Source organism: Molossus molossus, unplaced genomic scaffold (assembly GCF_014108415.1).
Source record: "Molossus molossus isolate mMolMol1 unplaced genomic scaffold, mMolMol1.p scaffold_m16_p_23, whole genome shotgun sequence".
Lineage (NCBI taxonomy): Eukaryota > Metazoa > Chordata > Mammalia > Chiroptera > Molossidae > Molossus > Molossus molossus.
The window spans coordinates 112,837-127,921 of NW_023425359.1; the positions used below are offsets into that span (position 1 = coordinate 112,837).

General features: G+C 51.6%; 1 protein-coding gene across 1 annotated transcript in view; it reads left to right on the forward strand.

The window, feature by feature from the left end:
• The first annotated feature begins 2,455 nt into the window (after positions 1–2,455).
• Positions 2,456–15,085, forward strand: part of KCNK1 (potassium two pore domain channel subfamily K member 1) — a 51,938-nt gene continuing 39,308 nt past the window's right edge. The window contains 4 exon segments of the mRNA XM_036277749.1: positions 2,456–2,570; positions 2,573–2,698; positions 2,701–2,769; positions 2,772–2,801. Coding sequence (XP_036133642.1) covers positions 2,456–2,570; positions 2,573–2,698; positions 2,701–2,769; positions 2,772–2,801 — 340 coding nt within the window.

A 15,085-nucleotide genomic window follows, 5' to 3' on the forward strand; every position in this document is an offset into this window, starting at 1 on the left:
GCAGAGATCAAGGTGGGGCGGGAGGCGCTGGGCCGTGCAGCACTGCAGAGAGCACTGCAGGGCCAGGAGCCTTGACGTGGACTTCAGGTGCAGAGGAGGAGTTCAAGCTGTGAAAGAGTGGCGACTGGTTGCTGAGGGAAGGGTGACCGGAGACCAAGGGACAGGAGTGGTGGGTTAATGGCTGTACCTTGGAGATGAGGAGGTGCTTTTTCCTCAAGGGGGAATGGATTAGTGATTAGATATTTTGAAGTGCAGAAATATAAAGTGGAGGATGGCTTCAATTTTCTGAGTAAAGTAGAAGATAAGATTATTTACTGAGCCCGCTGGTGTGGCTCAGTGGATTGAGTGTCATCCCATGGACTGAGAGGGTCCTGCTTGGATTCCCCATCAGGGCACATGCCTGAGCTTTGGGCTCAATCCCCAGTAGGGGGCGTGCAGGCAGCGATTTTCCATCTCTCTCCCTTGGTCTCTCTCTAAAAAACCAATAAAAAAAAATATATATATATATATATATATATATAAAAAGATTACTTACTTAAAGTGAAACATTACTGATGAAAATTTTTCAACAAGCACAAAATATGGTGTTTATTTAGAATTCAACAAAGTAGTTTTAAGAAATAATTCTACAATTCAGTTTCATTTACTCTATTTTTTTCCTTCTGGATTATGATAATAATATATGTCCACTGTAGAAAAATTGAAAAATACAAAAACGTACAAGAAATAAAAGTCACCTATATACTCCACCATCACCCACTGTTAGGAGTTGGATTTTTTCCCTGCAGTCGATCTATTAGGCAGAAAGAGTTCTGTTTTACAAATTGGAAACTCTGTAAATAAGATTTTATATATTCTATACATAAGATTGCTTATGCTCCAGTAGGCTTCATCTTTAATAGCTATATGATGTCCTCACTGTAGAGACCATAATTTATCATTCCTTTAGTTTTGAACATTTGATTGTTTCTGGTTCTTCATTATATCATACCTATGCATGTGTACATAACACACAAATATATTTTACATGTATAATATAGATATGTTGTTTATGAAAATTATTTTCTATAAATCTTTGCCTCTGCCCCTCTGATTATTTTTTTTAGGACGTATCATGGAGTTAAGAGGAAATAACTTCTTTCCAGGCTCATTAAACACACTGTTACATGGCCTTTCCACAAAAGGCCCAATTTTACTGCCATCCACAATGAGGGGCTCACTGATCCTCCTACCTTAATAAGAATCACCACTTGGCAAAGCTCAGTTTCTTCTGCTAGTAGGCATGTTGGGACCTTTTCACTTTTCATGTTTTAAAGAATTAGAGCTCAGAAGCAGGACTTTTCCAAAACTCTCCTTTACTTCCAGGTCCTTCTTGTGGGGGGTGGGTGGGTCTGAAGAAACTTCTAGTCGGAAGCCAAGGTGCCTGAGGCTGGACCCATCATGGTTGGTACCACTATGCTCAGCCCTGGGGCAGTAAGACAGATGAAGTACCCCAGTGCTCACTCTTTGGCAATAGTGATGAGAAAGCAGTAGGTGAGGAATGGGTATAGCTGGAACCAGAGGCTTGGACAGCAGTGCATAGCCCAGAAGTGTGGCCAACATCTCAGCATGCACAGACACACTCTTACTCCAGTGCACACACTCTCACAGACACATGCACACAGACACTTGCAGACACTCATGTGCATGTGCACACTCTCAAAAACCCATGAGCGTGCACCCACACACTCCAACACTTGCATATATGCACATGGACACCCACAGACACACACACACACATACATTCACACATGTGCATGCACACAGACACACATGTGCATGCACCCACATGTACGTGCACACACTCATAGACACACACGTGTGTGCACAAAGATACCCACTGTTACATACTTCTACATGCATGCACACTTACACACACACCCTCACACATGTGTGTGTACACAGACACTGGCACACACACTTAGACACAGTGACACACAGTCACACGTGTGCATACACACAGACACACCCTCACACATGCCAGCGCACACATGGACACTTGTGCATGCATACACACACACGAGCACACAAGCACTTTGACACCCCCAGAGGGCTGCTCCAGAAGGCTTACTGAACCTGGCAGGAGCAGGAGGAGTCCTTGGAGGGGCCTCCAGTCCAGCCCCGCGCTCTGGCCAAGTTTGTGTGAGGTTACCAGGGATGCTCCGGTTACCTGAGCCTGCACCACATCAGCACCACATCCCTGCAGCTTTGTATCCCGAAGGGAGCAGGAGAAGAAGAAAGAAAAGCTTCCCAAGGGAGCAGAGCTCGGGTGTAAACAGGACACTAGCTGAGCTCTGTGGGTGGGGGGAGTCCAAGGGAGGCACTGGGCCCAGGGGCATGGGAGGTGGGCGCGAAGCCTCAGGGCTGGTGAGCTGCCCAGGTGGATCTGCTCAGGCTTCTGCTCTGGCTCAGGAAGATGCTGTGGTTTAGGCCAGCAGCTCTTGCAGGCACCTGGTGGGCGGACCCGCTCGGCCTGTGCTTCGGCTTTCTGGTGCTCAGCTACCTGCTCCGCCTGGTCTTCAGCACCATGGTCTCTCATTGGTGGCACTGCCCTGTGAGGACCTGCTGCGCCAGGAGCTGCATGAGCTGAAGTGGAGCCTCCCGGAGCATGAGTGCCTGTCCCAGCTGCAGGGCGAGCAGGTCCTGGGCCAGGTGCTGGAGGCAGCAGCCACAGCCTGTTGGTGCTCAGCAATGCCTCCGGCCACTGGAACCTGGACTTCAGGTCCGCGCTCTTTTCCCCAGCACCTTGCTCTCCACCGCCAGTAGGATCCCAGTTGCCCGGCATCGTGGCCACTTCCCACCCCTTGCTCCCCAGCCCCTCCGCCCTGCCTGCCCCCATCCCGCGCGTCCCAGCCCCTCCGCCCCGCCTGCCCCCACCCTGGTGTCCCCAGCCCCTCTGCCCCCCGCCTGCCTCACTCCGGTGTCACCAGCCCCTCCAGCCTGGCCACCGGCCCCTCCCTGGGCCTCTCCTGTGGGGACTCGCAAAGGGCGGGCTGGTGGAGTCCTAAGCTGGTGAAGTGGCCTCAGGACATCACTTGGGTGTTGCCGCCGTAACTCTTGGAAAGTGGTCCCTAAAGCCTTCGGCCTGGGTGGCTAGAGGGGCTTCGTGGGCTGCGCCCCCTTTTCCGGCTCTCCGACGCCCCACCGTCCGGTTGGAATCTTGGTCGGAATCTTCACCGCCCGGCGGCGGCGGGCGAGGCCTCGGGTGCTGGCAACCCGGTTCCGATGCGCGCACCTTCCTCCGGACCACCCCGCAGCCCTGGCCGCAGGAGCGAATGTAACGCGTTGAAGGGTCACCTTCCGCAGGGCGTCCTTCCTTTTGATGATGCACAGGCATTTCGGCTCTTTTCTGTCTTGGGAGTGGCTTAGAGGTAACCGAGTGACATCATGCTGCTCCTAGCAGGTGACCTCTGAGCACACATGCCAATCTGGTTTCTTTTCAGAATAGGAGGAGGGATGAGGGAATGTCCTGGATCTGGAAAAATGGGGGCACCTTGAGTCAGAAGTTTTTTCAACTTCATGTGTGCAACGCCTCCCTTGAAATTTGAAGGGCACTTCCCTAGCACTATTCCCCTAGCAGGGCGTGCTTGGGTGCAGGAGCCACCCAGGAGACCCACCCTGTGCCCGGCCTTACTGTGCAGACTAGATGGGAGAAGGCTGGGTTTCCCCAGCGGCTGAGGGAGGCTCAGACACGTGCGTGCAGATGATTGCAAGTCGGTATGGCCGGGAAGTGTCCCAGAGCATTCCGCACAGTGCCCTCTGTGCAGGAGTTAGGTCTCGGAGCAGTCGTCTGGGCTTGCACAAGGACACGCACTTCCTAGCTGCCAGCGTTGTCCTGGAATCTGGGCCTGTGATTCCCTGCCAGGAATTCTTTGTGCCCCTTCCCCTCACCTTGCCTGCGAATCCATTTTGTTACTCCTGGTTGCCTTACCTCACCCCTTTCCACCTCCCAGGGTTCGTGTTTAATCCCCTGGGGCTAAACCCAGTGGGTTGTTATGGTCATTACTTGGGTCTGAGTGCTAGGACACCTCCTCTTCTGTTCTGTAAAACTGATTCAGAAGTCTGGGGTGAAAGACCAACTTGAAGAGCATTTACCCTGAAATAAACAAGTCCAGCTTGTATTGTGATATTTAAACTGTGTTAAAGGCAGCCCTAAACAAGACAAACCTGTTATCTTACTTTTTAGCTTTGCCAACACTATTCTTTTTTTCCTTAATTTTTTAAATCCTCACCCCAGGATATTTTTGTATTTATCTTCAGATAGAGTGGGAGGAATGGGGAGAGAGAGAGAGAGAAACATCAGTGTGAGAGAGACACATCCACCAGCTGCCTCCCCAGCCCGGTCGGGAATCACACAGCAATGAGGTCCGTGCCGTTGACTGGAACCAAACCCTAGACTCACTGGTCCTCGGGCCAACGCTCTAACCGCTGAGCCAAACCGGCCAGGGCAAACCAACACTATTCTTTAGTTTTTGTTTACCTGTCCTGCCTTCATGACCTGTACCTCGCTCTGGTCCTCAGATAAGTCACAAGTCCCCTAGCTTTTCCTTGGGGATTAACTCAAGAATCATTTATTCTCTGCAGAAGTGTTTCCACTGAGCTCCAGAAAGTCTGCGGTCACAGTGTTGGGTGAACACTGTGAAGAATGACAATGACTTTTAGTACCCTCTAAGTGGTATTTTAAAGCTAGAACAGATATAAGAACAAAGTTACGAGAAAAAGACATGTCTGCTGTTCCTGGTGGGATTTTCCATCTCTGGTGCGGCTCAAGCATAATCTTAACACCATCCACACCTAAGTAAATGTCCAAAAAATGCTGATTTACAGCTTGAAGAGAGGATTACTTCCCAGACTTCCTCCTGTCCCTTTTCTCTCTCTCTCTTTTTTTTAATCTTTACTGGGGGATATTTTTTTATTTATCTTCAGACAGAGTGGGAGGAAGAAAGAGAGAGAGAGACATCGATGTGAGAGAGACACATCGACTGGTTGCCTCCCGTAGGGCTCCAACCAGGGCCAGGGACAAACCACAACCAAGGTACATGCTCTTGGCCAGAATTGAAGCTGTGACTCTTTGGTTTGTGGGCTGATGCTCTAACTGCTGAACCAAACTGGCCAGGGCTTGTCCCTTTTTCAAAAAACAAAAAACTGCAGGTCTTGTTTTTTAAAAAAATGGGGATGGATGTCTTATTATTGGTATTCAGATTGCATTGTAGTTCCTAAGAAAGTCTGTGTTCATGCAAAACAAGAGTCCATTCAGGAAATCAGTGCAAGGGGCACTTAAGGATAAACCAGAGGAAAACGGTACCTTTGGTTTGTAAAATTAACAAATCAATGAATTGTCATTGATAGAATAGAATTGAATTTGCTAATTCAAGTAGAATTCTAACAATTTAGACTCTATCCTAAATCAAAGATACTCTTCTATTGGTTTTGTACTGACCTGTTACTGACATATTGATGTTCCATGTGAAACACTGGCTTTGTGGCAGAGGATCCTGGGTTCTTAGAGTAAAGACAGTGTGCTTTACGTCTAGAAAAATGTTACCTGGAAAGTGCCACACAACTCGAATGAACTAGAACTGTAGTTCATGCTTCTCTTTCAGGTAGATATTAGACACTCAGTACGTGTGTGTGTGTGTGTATTTAACTCTTTTAGCTCTGTTGATGGCAAGTCACTGAGATAATTATAACCCAGTCAGTATGGTCCACTGTCATGTCCAGAATAGAAACAGTGGGCATTATGAAGGTGTTGTTCTCGGTGGTCCTCAGTGGTCTTCAGGAACAAGGATGAATGTTATGTCAGAAAGTTCTCATTCCAGAAAGTACAAGCTTCCTTCTCTGGAAGGAACTGGATGGAGTCTTCATGGTCTACTTGGAAGAAGTCTTAGGTTGGTAATTCAGCAGTGTTCTCTTCATTCTCTGCTCTGCCAAGGGTGCTGAATTATTTCCAGCAAAATTGTAGCAGCTCCTTACTTCTTGACTATGGTGTGGAGCCAGTGGAGGCCACCTTTACCTTTGAAGGAAAGTGCTGCATAAAAGTAAAAGGTGTTAGAGACACAAGTATTTCCCACATCACTTTTATACTATTTCTTTTCAATAATTAAGGAAATAATGTCTAGGGGAGTAAGAAATAATTTTATTAAAGTTATCTTAGTAGCCGTATAAAATTTCGAACAATCTCATTCATTGAAGCGGTTTTTCAGTCTACTGTCTGTTTGCTTCATCTTGGTGATGGATGTTGGGTAAAGACAGTTTTGTGTGCCTGTGAACAGGAAGCTGCCGACTGCCTTCTACTGTTTTCTTTTTGTTTGCTTGTTTGTTTTGTTAATCCTCATCTGAGGATTTTTTTTATTGCTTTTAGATAGAACATAAAAAAGGGAGGGAGGGAGGGAGGGAGGGAGAGAAATATCGATGTGAGAGAGAGACATCAGTTGGTTGCCTCCTGCATGACCCCAGCCAGGGCCAGGGACAAACCACAACCCAGGTCCGTGCCCTTGACTGGGAATCAAACCCACGACCCTTTGATCCATGGGGCAGATGCTCTAACTGCTGAGCCACACCAGTCGGGCCCTGTTGCTGCTCTGTAAATGTGGGGTCCACGAGATGGCTCCGTCGCTGTTTCTGTCACCGGGACGCGTGGTGCCTTCATCAGGATGCGGTCTTGTTCCTGTTTATGAAGAGAGGTTTTGAAACTTATTTAAAGTGCTCAGAAAAGGAATGTATTTCAGCTTGTTTTACACTGGCCTTTGCCTGAAGCTGGAGCTTCTGTGGGGTTGGAGAAGGTGGGAAGCTTAATGGGGATGCTGGATTGATACTGGGTTTGCAAATTGTTTTCTGTAGGAGAAATTTGCTTGCCAGTAACAAGTGTTTATTGAGATTTTGACTAGAAAGGGGTGATTGAACTGTGCTCCTGGCCAGATCCAACCCCCAACCTGGTCTGTGCAGGCCAAGCTAAGAATGGTCCTATGTTTTCCAATGGCTGGAAAAAGTGTCAAAAGAAGAATTATACTTCCTGTCACATTAAAGTTTTATGAAAGTCAAATTCAGGCTTTATAACACCGTTTCATGGTCTGCAGCCACACCCCTCTGTTGGCCTCCCAGCTGCAGTGGCGGGGCTGAGGCTTTGAGACGGAATCCACGTGGCCACAGGCCCCAAAGCACTTACTGCCCCTCCCTCTGCAGAAAGTTCGCTGACCTCACTTCAGAGTAGCAGTTGGCAGGAACTCGAAGCCCGGGGAGTTCAAGTGCTTTTCTTCCCTTGGAAAGGACCTGGGAGCCTGTGCAGCTGACTCCTGGGTGCTCCTTCCTAGGTGGTGTGCCCACGTGCCCTGCCCACCACGCACAGCCGCTCCCAAACCGAAGGTTCTCACCAGAGGACGGCACTGCTGTTCGGTCAGATTGATGACACTGCCTGTTTCTTTTTGTTTATTCATCCTCACTGGAGGATATGTTTCCATTGATTTCTAGATAGAGTGGAAGGGAGGCAGAGAAACAGGACGTGAGAGAGACACATGGACTAGTTGCCACCCACATGACCCTGACCGGGGCCAGGGATCGAACTCATGACCTTCAGTCCCAGGGCTGATGCTCTGACCGCTGAGCCGAACTGACTGGGGCCAGCGCCTTTTTGTTTAATGGTGACAAAGCTAAGCCACACACTGGTATCACCTGATGTAAAATGGTAAGTAATACGTCTGGGACACAGGTGACAACCAGGAAAGAAATTCGTGTGAAGCAAACCAGCAAACCCGATCAGCCAGAGTGCAGTCCTGAGTTCACACCCTTTGTTCCAGGAGAGCATTTGGCCTCAGTTTTGTGCCTTTACATTTAATTGTGACAAATTTAATGATCTGGTTTTGACCCGAATGGATTAAGGAAGGAAGGGCACAGATAACAGACAAACTCAACCGAAAGGTCGTGAAAAGACAGATACTTTAAAAACCAGAAACATAAAACGATATTTTAGACAAGCACCTGCTGAACACTTGAGCAGCCATGTTTATGTGCGTGAGAAGAACGCATGAGGCGCAGGTGTCCTGTGGTCACTGCAGAGGTGAACTTGAAGTTGAGGTGACGACTTCCGTCCCTGGGTCCCAGAGGTGGATGTGACATGGCCTCGATTTGAACCCAGATGGGTCTGAGGTAAGAGCTTGAGCTTTGCATAGTGTGTGACATGTAGGAGGTGTTTTGGGCTCAGTTGCATCTCCCCAAAATTCATGTTGAAGCCCCGATACCAGGACTTCAGCACATGGCTGTGAACAGATAGGGCCTTTAAAGAAGTGAGTTAAACGAGGACACCAGGAGAAGGCCCCCTGCAAGCCGAGGAGAGGGGCTCCAGAGGGATTCAGACCTGCCGACTCCTCAGTGTGGGACTTCCAGCCTCTGGAACTGCGAGAAAATGAATTTCTTTGGTTTAATTCACCTAGTCTGGTACTTGGTTATGCCACCCTAGCAAACAAATACCAAAGTACTCTTTCTCTCTCTTTTTTTTTTTTAGTTGTACAAACACAAAGAAAAAAATAATGGAACACAAGAAACAGAATTTTTAAGGTCTTTATTGTTACAACCAACAATTTCATATGCCTGAATAAGACATCATTTTAGAACAGTATAATGATGGATGTCATTGAATTGTATTATAATAATTCACTGTGAATGGTCAGAGAGAGTAGAAATTAGTATTTAATGTATAAGCCCATACCCGTCTGTAAACGCCAGTTCTGCCAGGCCGGTGTGGTCAGTGGATTGAGCATCGTCCCATGGACTGAGGTTCCAGTTCCATTCTGGTCAGGGCAGGTGCCCAGGTTGCAGCCTCGATCTCCAGCAGGGGGCGTGCAGGAGGCAGCCGATCGATGTTTCTCACATCGATATTTCTCTCTCTCCCTCCCTATTTCTATCTCTCACTCCCTTCCTCTCTGTAAAAATGAATAAAAACAAAAAAATTCAGTTCTTTAGTATTATGAAGGTATTTTTTTCAAAACCGTAAATTTACTGTTGTCTATGCCTATTTCATGGTGCCTAGAACATACTGTTTCTATGATAAATTACTGTAACTTGAAAGAAATTAAGCATTGCTTTTATGACATAACTCTAAGCCTGGTCAAGAATACAAGCGCTGACTATGCCAGTCACCTGGTGGGCAGTTCGGGTGGGGCCTTAGAGGTCAAGTTGTCCTGTGGCTGGTGGGGTTGGAGCACATGCGGATGCGGTGGTCTGCTTGTGTGCACCCTAACAGCACGCACTTGCGTCGGTCACTGCAGGTCCGTCTGCGTCGTGAGCCCTCTTTGGCACGGTCAGAGCGCAGTGCTGGGGTCGATTCCGAAGGGATGTCATCCATCCCAGCTGTGGCCAAGGCCATGAACGGTTGAGGTGTGTCGTTCTCCATTGACCGCGGTGCTCACACTGTCTGCTACCGGCGGGGATGCAGGTTGTCTCTCGGAAGGCAGGTGACTTTGGAAGCTTCTTCTTGACTTGGTTGACGCTTCTATCTCCTGCATTCAGTTTGTGCTCTGACTTTCTGTGTTCATTCTGGGTGGACTCCTGGTCCTCAGAGTTGGTGGAAGGGTTGTGTCTCGACCCGAGGTCAGATTGAAGATGGGAGAGGAGGAATTGGGGGTGCAGAGGGAGGCCATCTGAAAGGATGGTGTAGTTCTCTCCCCGAGCATGAGTCGGACCAGAGGCCTTGTCTGCTACTTTCTAGTGTTTATTTCCCTTATTTAATTTGTAAAACAGAGTCAGAGTCAGTTCCGAAAGAGATCAATTGGGTCACGTTTGACAGGGACAGTGGTCTTACCTGGCAACTAGCTCCTTGGTCCCAGAGCACACCCAGCTGTTGGCATCGGCTGCTGTGCTCAGGTCGGTGCTCGGAGGGTCTTCTCTTCTAGGGTGTGCGTCAGCCTGGTGGGCAGAGGGAGGGACAGCAGACACCATGACTAAGTAAAATGCAGTGTTATCTGGGATAAGCGCTAAGGAGAAATGTCCTCCCTCAGAGGGAGACAAGGAGACGGGGGTGTTGACTCAGTGAGTGTGTGCTTGGGGGTGTGGGGTCCCGGACTGTGATCTCTGAGAAGGAAGTCCGAACAGTCTACTGGAAAGTTGGCATTTGGGTGAAGAGCTGAGGATGGGAGTCGTGTTCCAGAACAGTCCCCGCGGTGGAGATGCAGCAGCAAGCCCTCGGGGCTGGAGCTGAGGAACGGGGGAGCCATGGGTCAAGGAGAAGGCGAGGGCAGGTGGTGTGATGTCACAGGCCACGCGAAGCATCTGGCTTTTCTCTGAGTGAGGGAGAAAACGCCCAGAGAGGTTGAACGAAGGGGCGGTGCCACCTGACTGATTGTTCTAACAGGTTCACCCCGGTTGGTGTCGGAGGACGAGGGGGGAAGCAGAGGCCCTAAAGGGGGGCTGTTACAATAACCCAGACAAGGCCTGTTGGTGGCATAGAGCAGGGCGGTGAAATAGGGTGACAGTGGTCAGGTTTCACATCGTCAGTGGAAGAACCGACAGGATCTGTGGATGGACTGGGTGTGAGGTGGAAAGATCAGTCATCAAGAATGACCTCAAGGATTTGGTCTGAGCCCCTGGCAGCCTGGGGACAGAGGGAAGGCCAGGAAGGAACAGGTTTAGGGTGCAGGGTCTCAAGTGAGCTGAGGTCGTGGGCCAGTTGGACTTGGGGTCCCTCCTGGGTGTCTGGGGGTACATGAGGCAGGCGCTGGCTTTGTGTGGTGTCACGAGGGCGGTGCTGACGTTGGCCAAGCTTCCTCTGTGCAGCCCTGGTTTCAAGTCACGTCACCTGCCGTCTCCTGACCGTAGAGGCCTCGGTGGAGGGGTGACCCCGAACTTGGTGGAAGGAGACAGTGTCTAGGTGGAGAAGAGGGGAGGCGGTTCCAGGGTGAGAGTGGGAATTCTCTGGGCTCAGTTGTTGTGTGAAAGCATTTAACAAGAGTTCAACTATTTCAACTTCCAGGCTAAGAGAGCCACTGAACTATACCTGTTTTCTGACTTAACACTATATAAGGCCTGCGGAAAACGGGAAGTAGGAGAACAGGGAGGCAGAAGCTTTGCTTCATATATTCTTAAATATAACACTAGGAAATTCAGTATTTGATATAGTTCGATAGAAAAATGTACATTATATATAGTCCAAAGAACAGCAATAAACAAATGTCTCCAGTGTATCTTTTAGGTGCCGGGAACATTAAAGTTACCGTGGAGTCAGTCGAGGCCATTTCTGTTTCTAGGAAGTAAATAACAGACATAAATTTTTCTCCACAAAAAGTCTAGGCAGTTTAGGACTGTTAGCTTCAGGTAGACACAGTGTGTAGCAGGTGGAATATGATCACATGACCCAAGACGCTGCGGAATCTTCCGCCCGTGGGTGTTAGGTCTCCGGGCGACCCTGAAATGATGCCTCCTCAGCACCGCGGCTCCGCTCGGCCCTGGCGGTCCAGCATCCTCCTCAAAAGCTGTGTGCTGATGTCGCCTCAGGTTGTGAATAACAGAGGGAACGTGAATGGCTGAAAGGAGAAGTAAAAGGTTAAAACATTCCTGTAACTAAACTTCTGTAAGTGTCTGGACACTGGTTCCCGGGCACTCAGTTATTCTAAGACCTGGTTGGGTGGATGAGGCGATAAAGACTGGAGAGAGGCCTGCTGAGCAGGGGTCCCCCGCCAGGCCCGGGGTCCCCCAGGGCTGGGACACAGGCCGCTGCTGCAGCCCCACAGCTCCCGGCCAGGCGCATGGAGCCCCAGGGGGGTCAGGGGAGCCCTGAGCTGTCCCAGGAGGACCTGCGTGTGGACAGCGGTCTGTCGTCCGCACACCCGTCTGGCGCTTCTGCCTCCACAGAGCATCTTATGCTTAACAACGGAGCCAGCGCAAAGGGAGGGAAAGAAGGGGCTCGGTCGCCAGCCGTGTGCTCCGTGGGCGGTCCTTCGCGGAATGTGACTCGCCCTGCTTCTGTCCTTCAGCAGCTGGGCTGCACTCCTGCCCAGTGGAAAGGCAGCCTGAATTAGGGCCCCACGCACGCTGGGCATCTCCATGTGCACCCCAAGATCTCCTCTGCTTCACTCACGACTGCGCTGACGGCTCCCCTCCCCCGCGAGCCTGTCCTGGGACCCAGGGCTGCTGGGGGTAGGTGTGTCCTGGGCTGTCCCAGGCTCCACGCAGGGCCAGCCACCGAGGGCAGGAGCACCCAGGGCAGTGCCCATCACCACAGGGGACTTCCCCTCCCCAGCCCAGCAGATGGAGCTGCTAGTAGAGTTGTTTTCAGGGATGTCAGACGGAGTGAAAAGTGAGGATGTGAATTAGTTTAGGGAGAATGTTTACTCTCAGATATACCGGATCACCCTGTGTAGACCCTACACACCCTGGGTGCTTAGAAGTGTTCTCGGGGAACTTCTGAAAGTAGACCAGGGAGGGCTTCCGTGCAGGGTGTTGGGGGTGTGATGGTGCTGGGCTGGGGGCCTGGGGCCAGGTTGCCCTCAGGCAGCCGTCTCACAGGGGAGCTTGGGCAGCTCTCCAGAGCTCAGGTGTCTCATCGGCGCTGAGCACTGATGGGCCCTCTGCCCGCTCAGCTCTGAGCCGCTGGTCTCTGTAGAACCCGAGTACTTGCTGCTCTGCGCCCACGTGCAGGGAAACGAGGCGCCGTGAGGGGCAGTCACTGACCTCGACACCCGCAGCCCCGCTGGGGAGACGGCCCAGACACAGCCCTCGCGGAGCGCGTCGGGCGATCCCTAACTGGGAGCGTGCGGGGCCCTGGGTCCTGAGGGGGCACCAGTTGGACTGAAGTGTCCGGAGAAGCTTCGTGGAGGAGGTGTCGAGGTGAACCAGCAGCGGGGCAGGGCTCGCGGGGCAGGCGGAGGAGGACGTATGAGCAGCTTGAATGCCCAGCAGAGGAAGGAGCCCAGCCTCGGACAGGTGGAGAGGGGGAGAGGGTAAGGGTGAGGGTGAGGGTGAGGGTGAGGGGGTAAGGGTGAGGGTGAGGGTGAGGTGGTGAGGGTGAGGGTGAGGTGGTGAGGGTGAGGGTGAGGGTAAGGGTGAGGTGGTGAGGGTGAGGTGGAGAGGGTGAGGGTGAGGTGGTGAGGGTGAGGTGGTGAGGGTGAGGTGGAGAGGGTGAGGGTGAGGTGGTGAGGTGGAAAGGTGGAGAGGGTGAGGTGGTGAGGGTGGAGAGGGTGAGGGTGAAGTGGTGAGGTAGTGAGGGTGAGGTGGTGAGGGTGAGGGTGAGGTGGTGAGGTGGAAAGGTGGAGAGGGTGAGGTGGTGAGGGTGGAGAGGGTGAGGGTGAAGTGGTGAGGTAGTGAGGGTGAGGTGGTGAGGGTGAGGGTGAGGTGGTGAGGTGGAAAGGTGGTGAGGGTGGAGAGGGTGAGGGTGAAGTGGAGAGGTGGAGAGGGTGAGGGTGAGGTGGTGAGGGTGGAGAGGGTAAGGGTGAAGTGGAAAGGTGGAGAGGGTGAGGTGGTGAGGTGGAGAGGGTGAGGGTGAAGTGGTGAGGTAGTGAGGGTGAGGTGGTGAGGGTGAGGGTGAGGTGGTGAGGGTGAGGTGGTGAGGGTGGAGAGGGTGAGGGTGAAGTGGAGAGGTGGAGAGGGTGAGGGTGAGGTGGTGAGGGTGGAGAGGGTGAGGGTGAAGTGGAGAGGTGGAGAGGGTGAGGGTGAGGTGGTGAGGGTGAGGGTGAGGGTGGGGGGTGAGGTGGTGAGGGTGGAGAGGTGGAGAGGGTGAGGGTGAGGTGGTGAGGTGGTGAGGGTGGAAAGGTGGTGAGGGTGAGGGTGAGGTGGTGAGGGTGAGGGTGAGGTGGTGAGGGTGAGGGTGGGGTGGCAGCCCCCAGAGCCCAGACCGGCCATCAGCCAGGGGCCCAGGTGGGGTGTGGTTTGTAAGGTGGCAGCGGGACCCACTGTCGGTTCTGGGACCGGCCCTGTGGCAGCAGCCTGGCCTCAAGCTGGCAACGCTGGCGCTGGGCCACATGGCCCTGAGGCTTTTGCCTCACTGAGCATAAGGTGCCCTGGAGAGAGGGAGAGAGAACCGCCTGGAGGACCACTCGGTGTCCAGATGGCGTCCCGGATGGGGGGAGCCCGGGGAGGAGCGCAGGCAGAGTGGGGTGGGCGTCAGCGGGCGCCTGTGTCCTGGGCACAGTGGGACAGTGATGGCCTGGGCCCTGAGTGAGGCAGAGCAGGTGCCAGTTGTCACTGCACACAGGAGGGTGGGTCTCTCTGGGTGGCAGGGCCAGAGCCTGGACAAGGCAGCCTGTGCTCCTCCTCTTCACCGGGGTGGGCTGGCCGGGCCCCAGCTGTGAGGACAGAGAGGGAGGCTCTGGGGAGCTGGGGCCCTCACCCAAGTCCTCAGGGATTCAGCCAAAAGATGACTCATCATCTCTGAAAGGTGTAGTCACCAGTTTCTCATCATTAGTTAGTGTGTCAGTCAGTTACAAAGGGGCATTTCGAAACAGATTTGAGAAATTCTACGTAGGAGCCATTCCCCAGATCCTGCTACACTGTCACAGGCTTCGACGGACTAAAATCAGCTTCTGCCTAGTCCCTGAGTGGCCCAGCTGTTAATGAAACTTTTGTCTTTCAAAGAAAGGCAGGTGTTATAAATACAGCTCTTAAAATTTTGTAACTGCTCAAGACAATTTCTTAGTGCATTGGACTCAGATTAAGGAAGGTTGGCTTTCCTTTAATCTCATTTTCATTCTTGCTTAAGGGTAGCCAGTATTACAAGTGCAAACCAACTTCACCGGAAGCTAATGGCAGAACTCCTGTCTGAACATTCATAAATACTTTGAGGAGAAGACACCACTTAGCGTAAATCTTTACATTTATAATCTCAGTCTGCTTCCTTCCTCATCAGATGTCATTTGTTGAAAAGCACACACACAACCCCACTTGCCAAGCGTCCTTTGCTTCTCGCTGTGTACTCGGAAGCTGTGAGCTAAGAAGTGAGTTGCAGGTTGAACCCACAGGTGCACAGGCTGTTGTTTCAGCCCAGATGTCGGCAGGGTTCGTAGGCAAGTCCAAGGCATAGACCAGCAGGTGGACATGTTTGAAAAGCAGAGCTGGTGTTCTGTGC